Source organism: Prunus dulcis, chromosome 7 (assembly GCF_902201215.1).
Source record: "Prunus dulcis chromosome 7, ALMONDv2, whole genome shotgun sequence".
In the NCBI taxonomy this organism is placed as follows: Eukaryota; Viridiplantae; Streptophyta; class Magnoliopsida; order Rosales; family Rosaceae; genus Prunus; species Prunus dulcis.
Window position 1 is genome coordinate 1,416,513 of NC_047656.1, and position 20,167 is coordinate 1,436,679.

At 36.6% G+C, this 20,167-nt stretch overlaps 2 protein-coding genes across 7 annotated transcripts; both read right to left on the bottom strand.

Annotated features, from left to right (window-relative positions):
- Positions 1–3,847: 3,847 nt before the first annotated feature.
- On the bottom strand, positions 3,848–7,436 carry LOC117634237 (protein DETOXIFICATION 45, chloroplastic-like). Of its 6 annotated transcripts, none has more exons than XM_034368229.1 (8): positions 6,428–7,436; positions 6,198–6,323; positions 5,861–6,042; positions 5,432–5,537; positions 5,218–5,314; positions 4,579–5,131; positions 4,266–4,337; positions 3,848–4,176 (listed from the first exon to the last, which is right to left on the bottom strand). In XM_034368229.1, exons 1-6 carry the CDS (start codon positions 6,507–6,509, stop codon positions 4,909–4,911), a joined length of 816 nt encoding a protein of 271 aa, XP_034224120.1. In that variant the 5' UTR covers positions 6,510–7,436; the 3' UTR covers positions 3,848–4,176; positions 4,266–4,337; positions 4,579–4,908. The 6 variants fall into 6 exon arrangements, with proteins under 6 accessions (XP_034224120.1, XP_034224119.1, XP_034224121.1 ...); XM_034368228.1 differs by having other exon boundaries at positions 5,861–6,027; positions 6,180–6,323; XM_034368230.1 differs by having other exon boundaries at positions 4,579–4,667; positions 6,180–6,323.
- A 54-nt stretch (positions 7,437–7,490) lies between these two features.
- Positions 7,491–14,160, bottom strand: LOC117634007. Its single transcript, XM_034367905.1, has 10 exons — positions 14,016–14,160; positions 13,313–13,455; positions 10,300–11,067; positions 10,075–10,224; positions 9,788–9,985; positions 9,009–9,672; positions 8,362–8,415; positions 7,955–8,235; positions 7,788–7,921; positions 7,491–7,707 (listed from the first exon to the last, which is right to left on the bottom strand). The coding sequence occupies exons 3-10, from the start codon at positions 11,059–11,061 to the stop codon at positions 7,566–7,568; spliced, it is 2,385 nt and encodes a 794-aa protein (XP_034223796.1). The 5' UTR covers positions 11,062–11,067; positions 13,313–13,455; positions 14,016–14,160; the 3' UTR covers positions 7,491–7,565.
- Positions 14,161–20,167: the final 6,007 nt, after the last annotated feature.

A 20,167-nucleotide genomic window follows, 5' to 3' on the forward strand; every position in this document is an offset into this window, starting at 1 on the left:
TACAAAAGGAGGCTTCATCATTCCATACATTCCTATTTCCAAACTTACATAATACAACAACAGGCCACCCTATCGTTACATAATACAAAAATACGCCACCTCATAGTTCCATTTCCCTGCTGTTGACAAATTCGAAGTTGCATACTCTTTAAGTGCGGTGACCGCGACCCATGAAATTCATGACCCCGGCCACAGTGATCTTGGCCCAGTTTCCCGCCGGATCCACAATTATTGCAAATTTACGAAATAGTTCGAATCCCCTTTCCACTTGTTCTTGCTTCAACTTGGCCATTGCTTCTGATTCCTTGAATACCATAATTGCAGTGGCAGGGGCAATTTCAATTTTTTCTTTCATTCTCTTTATATGTAGGAGATGCATGCGCGCATGATAAAGAGAGCGAATTGTGCGGTTTTTTATGACACCCCATCTAGCTTGGCCCTCCACAATTTTTGAAACTATGTCTGCATGAAGATTTTTCCAAAACATGGTATTGCCTCGACATTGCTGCATGCCATGGACCAAGTCTGCAGGGAGTGAATTGGGTGACTTGGCTTGTGTTTCAGTCTCCCCTCCTTCAGTAATTGAAAGCGTTGGGTTTGGTGTGAGGTTATGGTCCATGGTCCTCGATATTTATTGTAGCCTGGTGTACAACTTAATTGGAAAAAAAGGGGACTAAATGCGATGTGAGTGAAATCAGTGGGGAAGGTAATGGCTGTAAGCAGGAGTTAATGTGATGGAAGTTTTCATTTCAAACAGCTGGGTTGATTAATATAGGCAGGTTTTAATAACCAAACCAGTAAGTCAGAGAGTTATTGGCGGGAGGGATTAGGGGGAGTAATTGGCGGGAGGGATTGGCGGGAGTGTTAGGTGGGATAGTATGGGAGGGAGTTATTACCCAGGTTGACTTTATGCCTTTTTGTAATATATTTGTATGTTGGACGTTCCCAACTTGGTCATTTTCCCATTATGTAATTGAAATAAGGGATTTGCCTATTTGCCTAATTCACCAACTCATTCGAATTGACCAATATGGTTATTGTCTTATTTCTCATTTCAGCAATCTCAATTCGTTTCCATTTTTCCATTTTTCATATTTTCCTATTTTCCATGTGTCATCCAATTTTCCAATTTTTCAATTTTTCAATTTTTCATTATTTTTGCCTATTTTTTCCTATTCCCTATTTTCCTATTGTGCAATTTCCCAAGTTTCCTTTTGTTCTATTTCCAGTTTTCCAATTTTTCAATGTTCCCATTTTCCCATTATGTACTTAAAAAAAGTTGCCTACTTTGCCTAATTCAGAAAGTAATTAAAATTGTCCAATATGGTAATTGTCTTATTTCCCATTTCCACAATTTCAATTCCTTTCCAGTTTTCTGATTTTCCATGTGTCCTTGTTTCCTATTTCCATTTTTCACAATTTAAGTTTTTGTCCAATTATCCAATGTTTTTTTTTCCAATTCGACTATTTTCTAAGTTTCCTTTTTTTCCAATTTCAAAATTTTCATTTTTGTAACTGTCCTTTTGTTCAATTTCCAATTTTGCTATTTTCCAAGTTGGCTGATTTCCTATTTTTCATTTATCCAGTTCTCCAATATTCCATTTTTCCAATTTTCCAACTTTCAATTTCCCAATTTGCTTATTTGCCTATTTTCCAAGTGTCCTTTTGTCTTATTTACTATTTCGAATTTTCGAATTTTTATGTTTTCAGAGTTTCCTTTATTTCCTATTTCCTATTTCCTATTTTCCTATTTTCCTATTTTCCTATTTTTCTATTTTCCTATTTTTCTATTTTCCTATTTTCCAAGTTTCCTTTTGTCAAATTTCTAATTTTCCAATTTTCCAATTTTCCAAGTTGCTTTCTTTTCCAATTTACAATTTCCAAATTTCCTATTTTCCAAGTGTCCTTTTTTCCTTTTTCCAATTTTCCAATTTTCCAATTTTCCAACTGTCATTTGATCCTATTTCCTAGTTTCCTGTTTCCAATTTTTCCTTCTTTCCTTTTTCCAATTTTCCAATTTTCCAACTTTCCATTTTTTCGTATTTCCGATTTTCCAATTTTCCTTGTCTTCAATTTCCAATTTTCCAAGTTTCCTTATTTCCCATATCCAAGTTTTAAGTTTTCACTTTTCCAAATTTCCAATTTTCGTGTTTTGCTATTTTCCTATTTTCCAATTTTGTGTTCTGAAATTCGCAATAAATGCTTACTTACATACTCCTATTTTGGGTTCCAATCCACAATTTCCTATTTCCCATTAAGGTTTGGTTTTTTGTCGTTTGGAAGCCAATTTTATTGTTGTTAATGTAATGTTGTACTGCTGTAAATTACAGCCAAGGAGTTAATGGTGTAGTTTGCAATCCCATCAATTGAATGCACCAACAAAATACCCAATATACTTCATATAAGTTCGTACATATAACTGAACCTTCCTATATAGAACTGCAACAGAGGCACCTTCTTAACGGGAAAGGTAATTAGTCTTACTGAAACGCAAATATTCTCCACTAAAGCTAACCATATTGTCGTTTACAACTGGAGACTGAATCTACCTTTATTTGTTTTGTTGCAGGCAACAACTGTGAATTGTCCCCAGCAATACTTAAAGATGTCGGATGTACGCTCTCCAAACGAGCGTGTCAGTTACCCTGGGGACCAGCCGTGGCATGTGCCATTCCCATCTCCACCTCGGACTCCCAATCATGATCCCACTTCATCTGGAAGTGAGGCTGAGAGCAATGATCCGCTTGACAAAATCTCTGCCGTCAAGCACCACCTCCAATATATGTCAAAGGCAACGGATTGGTGGGAGAGTAAGTGCGATATTCATGGCCAAGTTATGGGAAACTTGGCCAACAAGTTGAACAAAGCATACGCTGGAGAGGTGAAGCAAACTCTAAAAGCAAAAAGTCGAAGCAAAGAGTTAGAGTCCTTGAAGTTGAAATTGGAAGAGAGAAAGAAAAATGCCGTCGAAACATTCACACAATCTGAAGAATATAACCATGAAATGGTTGAATGTTTCAACAACGGCTTCGAAATGGTCCGAGATTATGCTTCGGTCATCTCACCAGACCACAATTGGAGTGAAATTGATGTAGCTGGTGTCTGGCAGGTACTGAATATGGGTTCTGAGGGAATGGCTCATCATAGCCTCGTGCATGCAGCGAGGAGAAAGGACAAAGACATGGATCTTTTGATGGACCTGTAGTAAGGGTGAGTGCTGCTTCAGTTCATCTCACCCGAGTACATGGATCTTTTGTTGCCTTCGTTTTCCCTTCACGGGGATAGCATTGTTAAGGTTCGATGGCGATTTCTTTTGCCTTTTTAAAATGTAGTCTGTAATGGATGTGTGTGTATTGTGTGTAGATTCACTTAATATTGCTGTTCTATTGTATCGATATTGCCGTCATATTGCCTTTGTATTGCATGGATCGTGTATGCATATTGCCACCCTATTGGATGTATATTGTAATACTATTGCTATCTATTGTCCCTATATTGCTCTAATATTGCCTCTATAGTGCACGTATATTTGCCTAATATTGCTATTAAATCGTATGTCAATGGCATTTGGTCTAATAAGAGTCCCCACTTCGTTGAAAGTAATCCTGAATTAAAATATGACGGACACGACAATTGTTATCCATCCTTATATTACCATCAATTGATGTTGACCTTTCAAATGATAGTTGGAGTTGCACATCGATTCATATTCAAAAGGAAAGTAATTCTCTCCCTCAATGAATCTTCGTTCAAAAGAAGGCAGATATCAAATATTGGGTACAAAAATGCAAGATCCATGGTAAATTAATTGGGCACAAACCACATATTACAAAACTAGGCTGATTTTTGGCATGCTTGAAAAGAGAAAGGCCAAATACAACAGAAAAGAAAATCCATTCAAGCTTGTACAATGGAATGCACAATAACCCTTTTACATGTCCTTCCAACACCAGTGTTTTGCCTACTTTAGAGTCGCAGGAGGAGAGCATATTGCCATTGTGCAATTCGAGGGGCCAGTCAATTTGGAATGGTAGCAGAAACATGTTTACTCCACGGATCACCTCTATGGGACAGAGCTTCCTTCTTCCCTTGAAGTCTGTAGGTTTGAACATCACACTTTTTATGTACATGTATCAGAACTTGTGGCTATTTCTTTATGGCCTTCTAACACTTGTTCTGCCATTCCAAAGTGGGTTGGAGATTTTTTGACCTGAATGACTGAAAAGACTTCTTTCACAATTATAGATGATAACAAAAAGCTATACCTTTAACACGGAGTCAGCAACTTCTTTCACAATTTTGTATTCACCTTTACATAAATAAGTAGCAATCAGGGCCTACAAACAAACACATTTTAGCTGTGTAAATTTGATGTCAAATGCAAAGACACACACTTCATCACAAAACCCCAATTTGCAGACAAAAATCTGTGAAATTTGGTCCAGTTAAAATAGGAAAAGAATTCCACACTCGGGGTGAAGTAAAACTGAAAGTTAGACTTCACCCACTGATTGATCTGGATCACCAAATGGAAATGAGTACATACGAACTGCGATGAAAAAATGAGAGAGAGCATACCTGACCAGATGCGGCCATTGCATCAGTTAGAAGGGATACAGCCAACCAAACTTGTATACATATCTGATGAGCAGCCATAGCTACTGGAGCTTGACGAGCAGCCATTGATGTTCCCAATGTCAAGGTAGTAAGAACAGCAAGAGTTGTTCCAAGAAGAAACCCACCTGTATCATCCCAGAGTTGAAAACAAAAGCAATTAGGGAAAGAACTTTGAAAAGGAAGACAAGAGAGAATTATCTCGAGGTTTAACTAGCATCACAAAGACAAAATGAAACATTAAGACACACACTGTCCAGATACATGCACTGCTCAATCAGAAAACGAAAAAAGTCAAATATTATGATAGTGTTGATAGTCAAGCAAATAATTGAAGCAGAACACTTGAAAAAAAGGGCTTATATTTTCAGATATATGAGAGGGTAAAAGTTTAAAGAAAAAGGAAAGGAACTGAGCAGATTTTATGTATCCACCAAATTGCAATGATCCCACCTTTGGAGGCAATAGTATAGCTCTCTTATTTAAAAACCAGATCATTAAAAAGGTGACAGTGTATCTGAAAACAGAAATTCCAAAATATGTTCATTTGCGAAGTAAAGCAAAAAAGGAATATTAACAGAAACTGTTTTGAAAATCACATACTGAGATATAACAGTGGAAAGGGCTGCAACAGTTACACCCAAACCAAAATAAAACATAAGGATGGGTAATAAAAATGCAGCTAGGAGATTACCAATACCTGCACAAAGCAAAATACATCAATTAACCAGATGGACCACTCAAGCTTAACTAAAGACAAATAGAAACCAACTAGTTGGGGACAAAGTTATAAAAACATTATGCGAGAATAACAGACCAGGAACACACACACACACACACACATAGAGGTGTGTACATGTGTGGTTGTAAGAAAATTGTCTTAGTGAAAGAAACCGTTCTGCAGGAATGCGCATAGGTGAGTCCTGTGATATTCAAGAAAAAAGAAAAATCTTGCTTAAAATTCAAAGCCAAGAGCTTGAGAGAAGAAAAAACACAAAACATATGGCTCCCCCCACCTAGACCCCCAGAAATTAATAAAATTACACGAAAGTTATACTATCACCTGTTAAGTAACCACACATACACTAGACCTACAAAATTGTATGGTAATTATTCACATAAATATGTAAACATGTATGTACACAGTACACACAGAAAACATATGTTTGTATGTTTATGTAAACAAAGATAACAACAGGCAGATAACAAATCAGTATGAGCTGTAATTTTAGATCAGGGAACCTACCATTGATATGGCCATCATATTCAGAAACAATCCAGATCCCAAAGACAAGGCTACGGCCTCAAAAATCCCAATCCCCACTGATAATAGTAAAGCTGTAGACACTGAAGATAGCTGCTTTCTCTCAGTTACTCCATCAGTACGTTCGGGTTTACCATTAGTAATGTCTCCTAGCCAACCATTTTCTGTACAATGATTAGCCGAATTTAGATTACGAATGGAGAAATTTTAAGTCACCTATGCTCTAATTTAGACATGAACCCTAACCAAAATTGATGTCCAACAGGCGATGAGCAAGTAATTAAAAAAAGTTAAACTTCACCTGAAGTAGAAGCTATACTTTCACTCTTTGCAAGATCTTCAGCAACAAAAGATGTAGCAACACTGAGGAGAGGGATATTAAATAGCTTTGATATATAATTGAAGATGTTCATTGAAATACCAGCTGAAGCCAACTCCACAGAACCTATGGAAAAACAAAAAAGCCAAAAACATTGAATAAAAGCTCCAAAGTTCAATGCATTATACAAATATTAGTTGTTCAACTCATTTAAAGGAGTGAAAACATACCCAATCTACCAATGTAAGCAGTCTCCATTAGCTGTGCTAAGGGATCAATGGCCTGACCCAACATTGCAGGTAAAGAAAGCATAAACAGCTCACGTTTGACATCTGGAGAATATGTTTGACTGATAGGAATGTTGCTCAACGATAGACAGGTACTGAAGAATCATTTACCCAAAACAAGCATAAAACAATGTTTAAGATAGGTATCAAATCTTGTAACCCCCATCACCTAAAACTAATGAAGAGTAATCATAAGAATTTCTGCCACTCACTGAAATAGACAGGACCAAGAATCTGTTAGCAATGTTTCTCATATCAGCTTCACAATGTTTAAGATAGGTATCAAATCTTGTAACCCCCATCACCTTGCTTGCCCTTGTAAGATCAAGAAGGACAAAGGAAGGGAGGGACTGGCTTTCATCAACAGTAGAAAAACTCATCCACAGCTATCATGCTCATATTACCATTCACTCTAACAAACCAGAGTTTTTACAAAATGATAAATTTCTAACAAATTTGAAAAAATATGAATCTCTGTGCAAGGAAAATGGGCAGTTCAGCGTAGGCAGATCAGTATTAAGTAGTTTACGGAAACATAACAGTCCATTCCAGCACTAAGATGCCTATCTTATGTCCAATTATGAAGGGAAGAAAAATATATCACATATTAGAAGAAATCATATCAAACTAATGAAAGTAAAAGCATCAATTATTTACAACGAACTAAGTCAAAACTAAATGGAGAAATGTTAACAGAGTTGTATGCTTCAGTAAGTCCAGTAACAGATTCCCAAAACCACAGACAAAAAATGTGAACAATGGCTACAAAAGCATCCATAAAGAGCAACTATATTCATATATGGAGGTGTACAAAATAGTTAACCTTCAAAATCGAAACAGTGTGTGTGCCATGTAAGGCAATTAGCCACTGCTTCTAGACTGTACAATATTACTCCTCACAATAATAACTAAACCAACTAGCTCTAGCAAAAAGGCAGGATGACCATATAAAGTACCCCCAGCAAAGCATCTACGTCTGCATCTTCATATAAAGGAGTTCCTGACATAAGTAATGAGCAAAGTGAATTCCCAAGTCATAAGTCCAGAGTGAGGTGAATTCACGGACATGAAGACATTTACCTCATAAATATGCCTCCCCCCTTAAACCCTCAATTGCAAGCTTCAGTCGGTAATATTTGATCTTCAAAGGGTCAACTTTATCTACCGAAATCCCAGCACTGAGATGCTCGATGAATTTGACGGTCAAGATTCCGCAAGACGTACTGTGAGGCCAATAAGTTGGGAAATTAGAACTGCAGTTATGTAAAATTTGGATAAACTGCACTAAATTCACAAAGCTTACCCATCTCGTTGTTGTGGCACATCTGCAATGCTGCACACTGAGAATGGCGTAAACATCGACATCGTCAGCCCCTTTTGCTTAACCTCTTCAACCTCAGAATCATCATAAAAGTGCATATCGTACAGCACTCGTGCCAGCGTATCGCTAATAGGGTGCAGAAGTGTAACCAGCTTTGAACGTTTGGTAAAAGCAACATAGGAGTCATACACAGTTGCAGTATGTTTGACGAAATCAATTTCGATTGCAACCCAGTGAGACCCTTTCAGATTATATGGAAAATAGACCTTCCGGACTTTTGTCCAAGCTTGGGCATACCCGTGTTGCCACGTACCACGCACAAAGTGATGTATATTCTTCAGCTTGCTGGGTGGAAGGTCAACGGTGTTTGAAGCAGCTGCCTTCTTCGATCCACGTTTCCTGCAGTCGGTTTGAACGGCTCTAGAAATTGCTGCACAAATTTAAATGAAGGCATATTAGAAAATCACAACCGACAGCAAATGAAGCAGTGAATGTAACATGGTTACATGTTTACCTGCAAGCAACAATCTGCCGTTGTCCAGTCAGTTCCAAATACCAACGGATGAGAGAGTTGCCTTTTCCGGATAAGAAAGGTTGCCATGTCCAGGTGCTGAAAGTTGACACATATAATATTAGCACAATTTCATACAACTCTACACTTAAAAAAGGTGAGAAAACAATTGAATTATCGTAATAAAGTAGAGCTTTGTGTATCGTTACCCTTGAGCTCATCCATTCCGTTTCATCGACAAGTCTGTAGAAAAAATCAGCGCCCACTGAAAATGATTCCAGCTGCACCTCCGCACTACAAAAGGCAAACTTGCAACGGTTACTTGTGTAGTCATGTCATAAATATGACTTTGTTGATGAAAAAAATACACATGTATATTAAAGCAAACTCTACATTCTCTCATTAGTCTATGACTACATAGTAGAATAGGATGAAGATTGGAATTCAAAGGTAAAGAATCGTAACCTGATATCGCTTTTCCAGGCAGTGCAAAACTCTATTACTGCCTTCACATCTTCAATGGGCAAGGATTTTGATGGATCAAAACATGGCGGGGTTGCAGTCGCAGCCGACACACTCATCGTCCTCTTCTTCCTCAAAGGATCCGTAAATGGGCTCAACAATGTCTGCGCCGGGCGCTTCTGTCTGCACCCTTTACCTTCCACTTCTTTTTTTTTCAACACTTGAACTACCTTCTTCATCACCAGCCATAGTAACTGTGGGTAGACTTGGAGGATTCATCAAACCTCCCGATGGCATACTCTTAGTGATTTTCCAATCTTCTAACAGCTTCATGACTCTTTGGCAGATTTCATCACACCCGGCCACATCTTCCGGGATAGGCAGCTTCTCGGATTGTGCCGGGTCAGCTACTTCATGCACTTCTAAGTGAGGAACTGAAGCGGCCATTTTTGCCTCTTCAACTACCATGGCTGCGGAAGGTTCGGCTCCATCACCGGGGACTTGTGTTTCCATTACTGCCGGTTCTGTAGGCGGACTAACATAGGCATGTAATGGCGACAAGTCATTGTTGCCTCCTTCATTCATATGAGGACTACCGAGGTCCTCATGTCCTTCCGCAGCTTCATTCACCCCACCATTTTGTTTTTTCAGCTGCTCTATCTCCAACTTAAAATAATGCTCCATTGAAGCCAGGGTGTTGCGGAAATCCTCCACACACTTTTTATTTTTTTCGAACTCTTTTTCAGCTTTCATTGACTCCTTCCGTACCTTGTCTTCCAACTGATGCACTCTGTCGCGAAGCGCTCGATTTGATAGGGCAACTTTGGCCAATTCATCCTTTGTCCTTTCAAAGTCACGCTTCAAAGTGCGTAACTCTCTGGACGCGACTGTACCCTGCACTAAGTTATAATGCATGTGTTACTATGCAGGCCACAAAATATTGCAACAATACAGCAGTTATTTTCCTATTGTATTATGACGTATATCTTCGAAAAAATGTAATGCTTGCCTTAGAAGACGACGGAAGGCTTGCAGTTTCGTCAATGTCCTTATCTTTTTCTTCTACAGAGGCAGAAGTGCCGGTTTTTTGTTCAGCGTCATCGCCCAACAAGTCAACAAGTTCTTCAGTGTCGTCAGCACTGTCACCCCAAGTCCAATACGGCTGCTGCTTGTCCATCACAGATGGCCGGAGAAGCTGCACATCAACCTGCAATTTACACATACAATATACATATCAGTAAAGTAATTATATTATATTTTCATATCCCTAACATTATCATTAAAAACTGAACTAACCTCACGGTTCTCGAATACTTGGCTCATTAGCTCATAAAAACGCGGCGAACTATTGCTCCTCCAATGTAGTAAACGAGGGATGTGCGCATTTTCTTCGTGCACCACCAAATGTAGTGCAGCCAACGCTGGAAACACCTCATACGCCCAAATCTGGTTTCAGGAATAAAAGGTCAGTCATTGTAAACAAATGCAATTTAACTTCAACATCAATGGACATTTGCTCACCTGAAGTGCATAGGGAAAACCTTTGAGGTGGTACTCTCTTGGTCTACCGGTTGCCGTTGTTGTTGGTTTCTTTCCAGATTTTTTTGTTTTGGCAGTTTTTGTGGGCACTTTCACTCGCTGGTAATCTGCACAAAGTGCCCTCAGCAGTGACGCATTTGTCTTCGCATAACACACAGCACCCCATGGATACTTCCCAAAGTCTTCAAGGTCTTCCGCCAACTTCAAATATCGCATGTCAATGTGGACATGTTTTTCGCTGCCCAACAGCACAAACACAGCAAAGTATACGAATCCAAGCTTGAATACATCGTCCACATCATCGCATTCGAGGAAGGCCTTTTCTAATTCCAACAGGTTCACAGTTTTATCGTTGGCAAAGTACTTCCGTTTCAATGAGCAGTTCTCATTAGTGGGAATCGGAATAAAGGGAAGGTTTCCAAACCTTAGCCCTGTCACGATGCAAAATTGCTGCGCCGTGAATTGGATGACCTTCTTGCCAACAATGAATTTGATCCCGTTCAGTTGGGAAACTGTCTTGGGATCAGCTTTCCTGAGCAGCAAGCCGTGGACAATCGGAGAAGTCCACTTGAGGTCCTCAATCCCTAGGAGATGACCAAAACAACTCTGTTCAAACATTTGCAGCTGCTGTTCAGTGAATTTCTCCTTTATCGTAGTGATTGCGGTCTTCGTATGGGATAACGACAATGCTTTCCCTTGGAACTTTTGTTCCTCCGCAATCATCAACTTCATTTGACCAACCATATTTCCCTGCATGCCAATATTATAAACAAAATTTCAGTCGGTTGCAATCTACACAATAACAAGCAATAAACAATCACCACTTATGAACAGCCTATTATAGGATATGAAGTGAAAAAAAAATCAAAAAATACATATCATAAACAAAACCCCAGCTATTTACAACTGACCTCCTAATTTAATGGCTCAAAGCCAAGTTTCAACACACCCAGTACTCTACCACTCCTGCATAATATAATATCTAAACACACATCTCAACACACCATATAATCACACCATCTAATCATGAGACAGCTTCAGCTAGAATGGGAATGTGCGGTAGCACAAGCCTAATTGAGAACAATTCAAGACTAACGATAGAAATCTATCTGACTAGAAAGAGTTTTAAAAAACAACAAGACATCGGGAAACAATTTATTCACTTCAAGGTATAATGTAATGGAACATCCTATGAATTAGTGGCAACCACAATACTGACTCTACTATGGCCCTCCTTTCAAATGTAAGAAAATGAAAGAAATTGGCACCATCCCTTCAGTTTTTTCTTAACAAAAAATCAAAGATAAATTCATAAATAAACCATCAAAACGGTATAAAATGTTTGTAAGACATGTACAATTACAAAATTATAAGTTCTCCTCAGAAACAGAGTTCTCTAAGTATCCATACACAAACAACAAAAGCAAAAGCTTAAACAGTTAGCTTATAGCAAAATCAATGTCCCCATTTCTCTAAACCACAGCTGCTGGTGGTAGGTTCCCATCTTCACTCATTTCCCGCTTTCTTTTAAGCACACAATGATCAAGCACAAAACAGCAAACTTTTAAAGAACTCATATTACACCACATATGGTTCTAAACAAAACTCATCCATATCCAATATGCAAGCCCTAAACTTAGTAAACAAAGTTATAAAAAAATATGTCGAATTAACAAGCATTATTCTCAAACAAAAAGTATGATATGGTTGGGAGTTTACAAGTTCAAAATGATATACACAGGTTAATTGTCTTACACTTTAGATATCATCTTCAACAAACAAAATAGATACCAATTAGACTTGTAAGAAGGTTAAATGCAATGGTCATAAAGACTCATACTAAGCCACCAAATACCAATCAATAACTGCTACAAAAACCATAATAAAACTAAAAATACAACAGCACTAAAATGCCAACACAACATCACTACATTAGCAATACACTAGCAAAAAAACACAATACGACAGCAATAGCAACAGCAACACAACAGCAGTGCAAGCATCAGTCCACAAAGAACAAACCCATTCACTGTTTGAAACAAGGAATCATCATACTAAGATCATTTCAGAGAAACCCCAAAACCAATTTCGATGAAACCCCTAAACCAATTTCAGAGAAACCCCTAAACCTTCAACCAATTTCGAACAAACCCCTAAACTAATTTCAGAGAAACCCCTAAACCTTCAACCAATTTCGAACAAACCCCTCAACCAATTTCAGAGAAATGCATAAACCCTAAACCAACTTCAGAGAAACCCTTAAACTGTAAGAAAATGCCGATGAACAGTACCTGTCGCTGGGAGAGGAAGAGAGAAGAGAGAGTCGGAGCTGAGCGACGAGAGATTGAGAGCTGAACGACCAGAGATTCAGAGCTGAGCGACGAGAGATGAGAGAGTCAGAGCAAAGCCACCGGAGAGTGAAGAGAAACAGAGCGGAGCCAAGAGAGAGAGCCGAGAGAGAACTTCAGCAAAACAGAGAGAATAAAATTTCAGCAAAAGTGATATGTGTGCAATAAGGGGACAATAAATATATATTTATAAATATATATTTATAGGTGATAGTTCCAAATTTTTTAAAAAAGGGTGGTAGTTTCAGTTACAATTATAAAAATGGTGGCATTTAGGGCTATTTCCCTAAATTTTTTTCACAATTCAAGAAATTGCAGAGAAAATCACAAAATAAATTTTTTTTTTTTTTTAATAGAAACTTTATAATTTCAAACGAGAGAAACAAAGAAACAAGCAAGTGGATAAGGAATCCACAAGAGAAAACAAAAGAAAAGCTGCAGCCTCCAGAACAAAACAATAAAGGAAACATTTATGGGAACACTAATCCCATATAAAAAAAGACATCATAAGAAAAGTTTGAAAACCTCACTTATGGAAACACCAATCCAATATAAAAATAGACATCGTAATATCCAATCTTCTTTAAAAAAAAATAATCGTATTTTGATTTTCTGATGTCTGAGGGTAAGAGAGAGAGTGATCATACCTGAAAATCACAACATAGATATGAGAGTCTGAACAGATACGGACTGAAAAATGGGGTGGGAACTTTTAAGCAAATTTCCCTCGGTCCAAATTTCCACAGAGTCGAACTTGCTTTCCAATTCCAAATTCTAGTGCTTTCCAGAACTGAAATTACATTTATAACAAAAAATTAATTAAATTGCTTCACATTACCAATATCTCAATTATTTCATACTCAATTTATCTTATCTTAGCTCGGTTGTTGAGAATCATTCGGGAGTAGACTCCAACTAGGCAGTTTTCATTCGACTATTATGTTTTCATTAATTTATACATGGATTCACACCCATGGGGTTCTTTTATTTGTTAGTGACCATTATTTTATTAGCAAAAACACATCAATGAATAAATGAGCTTTTGCACTGAGAATTTATTCATGTACAGTTATACTAGTCTCTGTAGTTTTCACGTTTCAGAAGCTATTACAGTTTGCAAAATACAGAGAAATAGCAATCATTCAACTACAAAAACTTGGAAAATCATATCCGCTTCCCGTTCCTTGCTATTGAATATAAGCACAACCCATAGTCATAAACCCTAAATCCCTCAAATTCTAAATCCCTAATTTAGAAAGAAACAGTAACAAAGTTAAATTAAAAGAAGAAGAATAGTAAAATTGAAGAATTAAAACAAGAAGAAGATTAGAAGAATAAAGAAGAACGTACAGAGCCAGCAGCTGCAGCAGTGGGCACTGGCTGATGGTGAGGTCTGGCCGGCTGAGGATGGAGCGAGCGGCTGGGACGGATGTCGGAGTTTCTTTTGGGGTAAACTTTTGAGTAAAATTATTTTTAACTCCCCAACTACAGGGGTCATTCCATTTTGAAAGAGAAGTGATTTTCACACACATCATTATTCTATTTTTACGCTCCTTACAATTGCATTTTTCTCTATTCTTTTGAGTTTTTTTTATTTAAACCCCGCACTGTATTTCTCTTTCTTCATCTTATGTTCTAAGTTCACCTAAACTTCTAATTTAAAATTTCACAAGTTTTTAGAAAACCTAATTATCTTCCCAAAACTACCCATAAATACACACCTAGTAGAAAAAATAAAAAATAAAAGAGTTTTTTTATTTAAACCTCACACTTTTTTTTGTTCACTCCAATACTTAAATCATCAAGCTCTTAACTTTTATTATTGTATAAAAAAAAAAATAATCATACATTCTCATGAGACAATGGTGAAGAGGCAGAAGTGGTGAAACATGATCATGAATACGAAAATGAACAAGAACTGAAAATGTAGAAGGATGATTATGATTCTGAAATCATGATAATGATCTCCTAATTACTCAGGCAATGGTTTATTTTTGGGGTGTGGTAGGTCTCTATTTATAGAGGGAGATGCTAGTTTTAATTAATTATATTATAATATTAATAATATGTATTTAACGTGATCATTGAGAATTAACTTGATAGGCATGCATGTTCCCCTTTCAATTTTATTTTGATGCTCATGGAAGTCGTGCCAAATCATGCTTTCCTTCCGACACCCAAAGGATATCGGGCCCACTTTCTAATTTAAAATGGTCAAGACTTCTACCGAAATTTCGACAGAGTCTTCCCTCAAAAACGGACATTCCCAAAAATTTACACATGCAATAAAAGCACAGTTAAAGTACCCAAGCGCCAGCACACATAATGCAGTAGCACACATAAATTACAAAATGGGCCCCAGACCTCATAAATAATCCTTTAAAACAACGTACTAGAACAGATCAAACAAAACTCAAACAAATCAATTTGCGACTGCACCTAGGTTAACCCAGGTTGCCTACATACCCTTACAGAGGGATCAAGTCACACGTAATTCTTCCAAATAAAAAGGATCATATTTCAAAACATACAGATATTGTCCAAGTAAAACCAACAATGAAATTTAGATTCACTCTCAACTTCAATTTCCACAAGGCATAAAACTAAATATTTTATAAATTCCTTTCTTTCTATGATTGATAACTCAAAACCATTTCCCTGTAAAGACTCACATGTACTATGCATAACTCTTTTAAAACTAACCATTTACTATGAAATTCAAATTATTTTTTCAAAATCATTTCTTCCTGCAATCTTACCATATCCAAGGCGTATATTGCAAAACAACACTGTCCAAGCATGATAACAAAGGTCACACCTACGCAGAGCACTCACCATGCACATGCTCAAGAAAAATCCCACCGTTGTTCCCATTATACATTTATCTTTATATAGACACCTTTCCCAAATACACACGACAGAATCCTCGATGCTAGTGCTGCTGGAACTAAATCCCCAAACACGCACGACAAAATCCTCAACGCCCGTGCATCTAGAACTCAAAATCACTATCCAAATCCCAAAACACCCAGTCATAAATTTATATATTAAAAACTCAACCCACAACCAGATTTCCAATAAATCAATAAACATTATTCACTTAATAAAAATATAATAACTTAGATGAATACGTAAGACATTTATAAAAATAATAAAAATATCCAGTATCTAAATAATCCATTTTATATCATATAAAACTTGGTCTGTCCTTGCAAGTGCACAAGATTGATGTAGTATAGCGTTTGACAAGTCCAAGTATTGTTCCCACGAGCAATGGCGGATCCAGGAATTTTTCAAGAGAGGGACAATAATGATTTTGGTATTGCCCAAGGACTGAATAAAAAACATATTTTGAAATGAACTAGACCCTTAGATAATTTTAGGGTTAACTAGCACGGTAAAATAAAAACAAAATTAATAATAAAAACATATTATCACAGTAAAAAAAATATTAGATCAATAAACAAATTGTGTCAATCAAGTCCTAATTAAACAAAAACTCTAATATTCAAATTGTGATGTGAGAGCATCGTGCAAGGATTATTCTTCTTTATTATTATTATTATTTTTTGGACAGATGATTTATTATAACAACCAAGTAATTGAAGCAAAATAATGAATCTTGAAACTGCTGTTATCTAGGTTGCACCAAAACCAAAGAGTTTGATTGTTAAACAACAACCTTATTGAAACACACGTTTCATTAAACATAAACGAAGGACAACGACGTTTGTGAAAATTAAAAAAAGGGTTGTCTTCTTCATTTGTGAAACAGTGCCTCCATAAGCGATCTGCAACTCGTTCTGCAACACAGCCCGTGCCTCAATCGTGTAACTTCCTAAACGAATGGTGCCTTGATGCAATTTCAGGCGCCTCAGTTCGATGGACTCCATGAGGTGGGCTTTGATAGCACCTTTTAAAACGCTAGAGAGCAAAGGGGCAAATCCAGCACCTCCATGGTTTTTTGGGCAACCGGAGGTGCAACTGCACCTCCTTGCGCCTTTGTAGGTCCGCCACTGCTCACGAGGATTCCAAATTAATCTAATATTCGAATACCTAAATTAAATCTAACTGATACGCAAGTAAATTTGTAGAGATTATTGTTGTGAAAGTTTATGAAACGAACAAGAAATTAATCAAGGCAATTAAGAATTAAAACGTTGACTTTTAAAGATTGAAAAAGAATGATGAAGGTCTAGGGTTTCGGAATCAACCACAAGCAATCCAAGTTAGATTTCAATGCATTCAACAGATTCTTTCGATTCTTTAGATGGTAATTCCCGTATCTAAGTCCTTTTTAGGCACTCAAACCATAGTTTTCCTTAAGTGTAAGATTCTTTTCTAGTTCAGATAAAGATCATATATCCAATCATGCAATCTATCCTGGTTAAGGCATAAATTTAACAAGTTGAATTCATTACGTTCTAGAAAACGAGAGAACAACCATTATTCTTCGTCAAGCAATAATGTAATTCAGCACACTTAATCACAAGAAGCTAATTGAATTATATTGCGAGTTCTGCCTCATATTCATCTTCCAATTTACTAGATGCAAAGCCCTAAGGTGATCAATCAAAGAACTTAAACAAATAGCAACAATTAAAATAGTGATTAAACATTCATCTAAAAGAAACTTAGAATCCATTAAATAACATTAGAAATCATAACTATCCATGCTCGGGCGTCATCCTCGCCCTAGAGAATAATTTAGTTACTCATGTTCAAAGAAAACATAACTGAAAAACTAGAAAACATAAAATAAAACTTATGGATTATGACGATGCTTGAGAACTTGACGATGGCAGCGGCTCTTTGACTCTCCTTCAAATTCCAGCATAAGAGAACCCTATTTTCTGGTCTTCTTTAAATAAGGAACAAATCCTCTTTTGACTTGGTAACTATGCTTTCCTAGTTTGGCTATAATTATCTTTGATGAGTTGGCATCCAAAATCCTACTAAATATAGGACCAGACTTCAGAAAATAACTCCACATCCTTGTAGACACTTCCCAAATGTAATTGACACAAATTAAACTCCAAGGATTGGACTTCAAATGGATTATTTTGCAAAACCCGCAGAACACATTCTGCCCGAATTGTCTGTACTAAAATGGCCACAACTCTCTCCACACACGTCCGAATCACGAACCGTAAAATTCTACAGAAAGCTAACATCCTTATCTTTCAAATATATAAGGCTCAACATCTGGTTCGCTCTAAGGAAGTACAGTATATTCTGTCAAGTGGACTGTTCTGCACAGCACATTCTCTCCTAGGATTTCACACTATATTTCAATCCCAAAATTGCTCCTTTTGCTTGCTTTTCCATCTTTACTCTTCAAACCTAGTAAAACACAAAACTAAGTAAAAATGGACTAAACTCCCTCAAGAACATAGCAAGAATCTAAGAGAAAGATAATAAAAATGTACGAAATAATGGTTATATCAAATACCCCCAAACTTAGACTTTGGTTGCCCTCAAGCAAAACAAAAACAAAACAAAGACTCAAAAGAATGTTAGGCTTCCACATATTAGTCTCAATAAATCACATAAGATATATAACTCTAAAGAATCAAATAACCATCATATAAAGCACAAGCATGATTCAAAAGTTAACAAAACCGTACATAACATTCTCAAGTGTAGTGTGTGACATAGCCAATATCAATACAACTCACTCAACCCGGATAGGTATATATGCAAATCAAAGTTTCAACTCCAAATCTCACCAAGAATGTCACTCACAAAGAAAACGCTCAAAGTTTGGGTTAAGTGTTTCACTCAAGAAAAATGAATGGATGAAATCAAAATCAAATCCTATAAGCTTGCTCTTCATATCACATCTCCACAAATTAAATTCACACAATTTCTAGGATCAAAAGGTCTTAAAATACGGTTGTAATGGGGTTATGGGTTAAGGTTTAAAAGCAAGAAAGGGTATGGAAAACAAAAATATTCTATGAGAATTAGTAGAGTACGTGATGTCCATGAAGGATTGCAAATTCTTGTATCTTTTGTGGTATCACCAATTATGCACTTCATTGGAAGCCAAATTTCATTGTTGGGCTTCAACTTCATTTTGATTAACATATTTCTCAAACTTCTTCAATCTTGACAACATTGAGATAGCAAGGCAAAATTTTTTCTTCTTCTTTCTTTCTTTTCATTCTTTTTTCTCTCTTTTTTTTTTTTTTTTTTAACAATCATCAACCTCAAACTCATCTTTGTTTCTTTTTTTTCTTTTTTTTCGTTTTACAACAACTTTGATACTCACAAGGTAAGGTGCAATTCCCCCAAACTTAAAGCTCCACCAATTTTCATAGAACAAGGTAGGATAAAGTGTTTAAGTTTATGGTTAAGGACACTGTGGTTCATGAAAGAAAAGGCTCATTTAGGCTCAAGGGGGCTATCTAAGGGATAATATAGTAGGGACCAAAGCTTGTTTGGCCATGGTGGTGATCCTAGGTGCCTTAATCACTTCCTAGATAGAATCATGTGAATCAATACAAAGCCTTGAAAGATATTAAAGCAAGTTCTAGTAGATGATAATGCATTCATGAAAAGAATATATAACTCTCAAGAAAGGAATATGCATGAGGCTCAAAAACTCACAAGGGTTATACAAGTCTTACACTAAAATCCACATATAATTCTCTAAGTCAAAAGAAACTTGCATCCAATTGGCTATGTGCATTGAAAAATATGAGAATAATCATGTAAGAAAAAGTTAACTAAAGAATCACACTCTAAATTCATATAATGATTACCAATCCTCAAAAGCTATATAACAAGTAGAATTCAAGTGTTATCATTGACTTGTGGAAAACTTAACTAAAATTACTCAATAAAAGGAAAAAGAAAATCTTTTTGGATTTTTTTTTGTAAATTTTTAATTTTTATGGGTTTTGTGACTTTAAAAACAACAATTTAACTACTGAACTACATAAAAACACAAAAGAAATAAGATAAGACTCAAACAAACCAAGAAAACAAAGAGTTTCAAAATGCAGTTTTTGGCAGTTTTCGACCTCTGTTCAGATTTTTGCTCATAACTTTCAAACCGCTGGTCCGATTTCAACGTTCTTTATATGGTTAGATTCAGAACGAAAACACAAAGAACACAAAGCAGACCAAATTGTCAGAACAGCTACCAATTAAAACAGTCTTAAGCAAAATGAAACCCTACGTTTTCAAACATTAGAAATTTGCAAAACACAACAGCAAGCAATAAAGCAAATCATTCCCCCCAAACTTAAATGAAACATTGTCCTCAATATACAAAGAATTAAAATGCATGCAATGAATCAAGCATAGGGAGAAAAGAATTTGAACAAGAAAATTGATGAGCCGGTAATAGTAAGGTTTAGAGCTCCCTGGGCATATAATCTTGAGTAGGAAGTGCTGCAAACGCCAAGATCCTCTCATTATCATCATGCATCCAAAATATGGGTTGCCTCCCAAGAAGTGCTAAATTTAAAGTCTTCAGCCGGACTCAACGATCT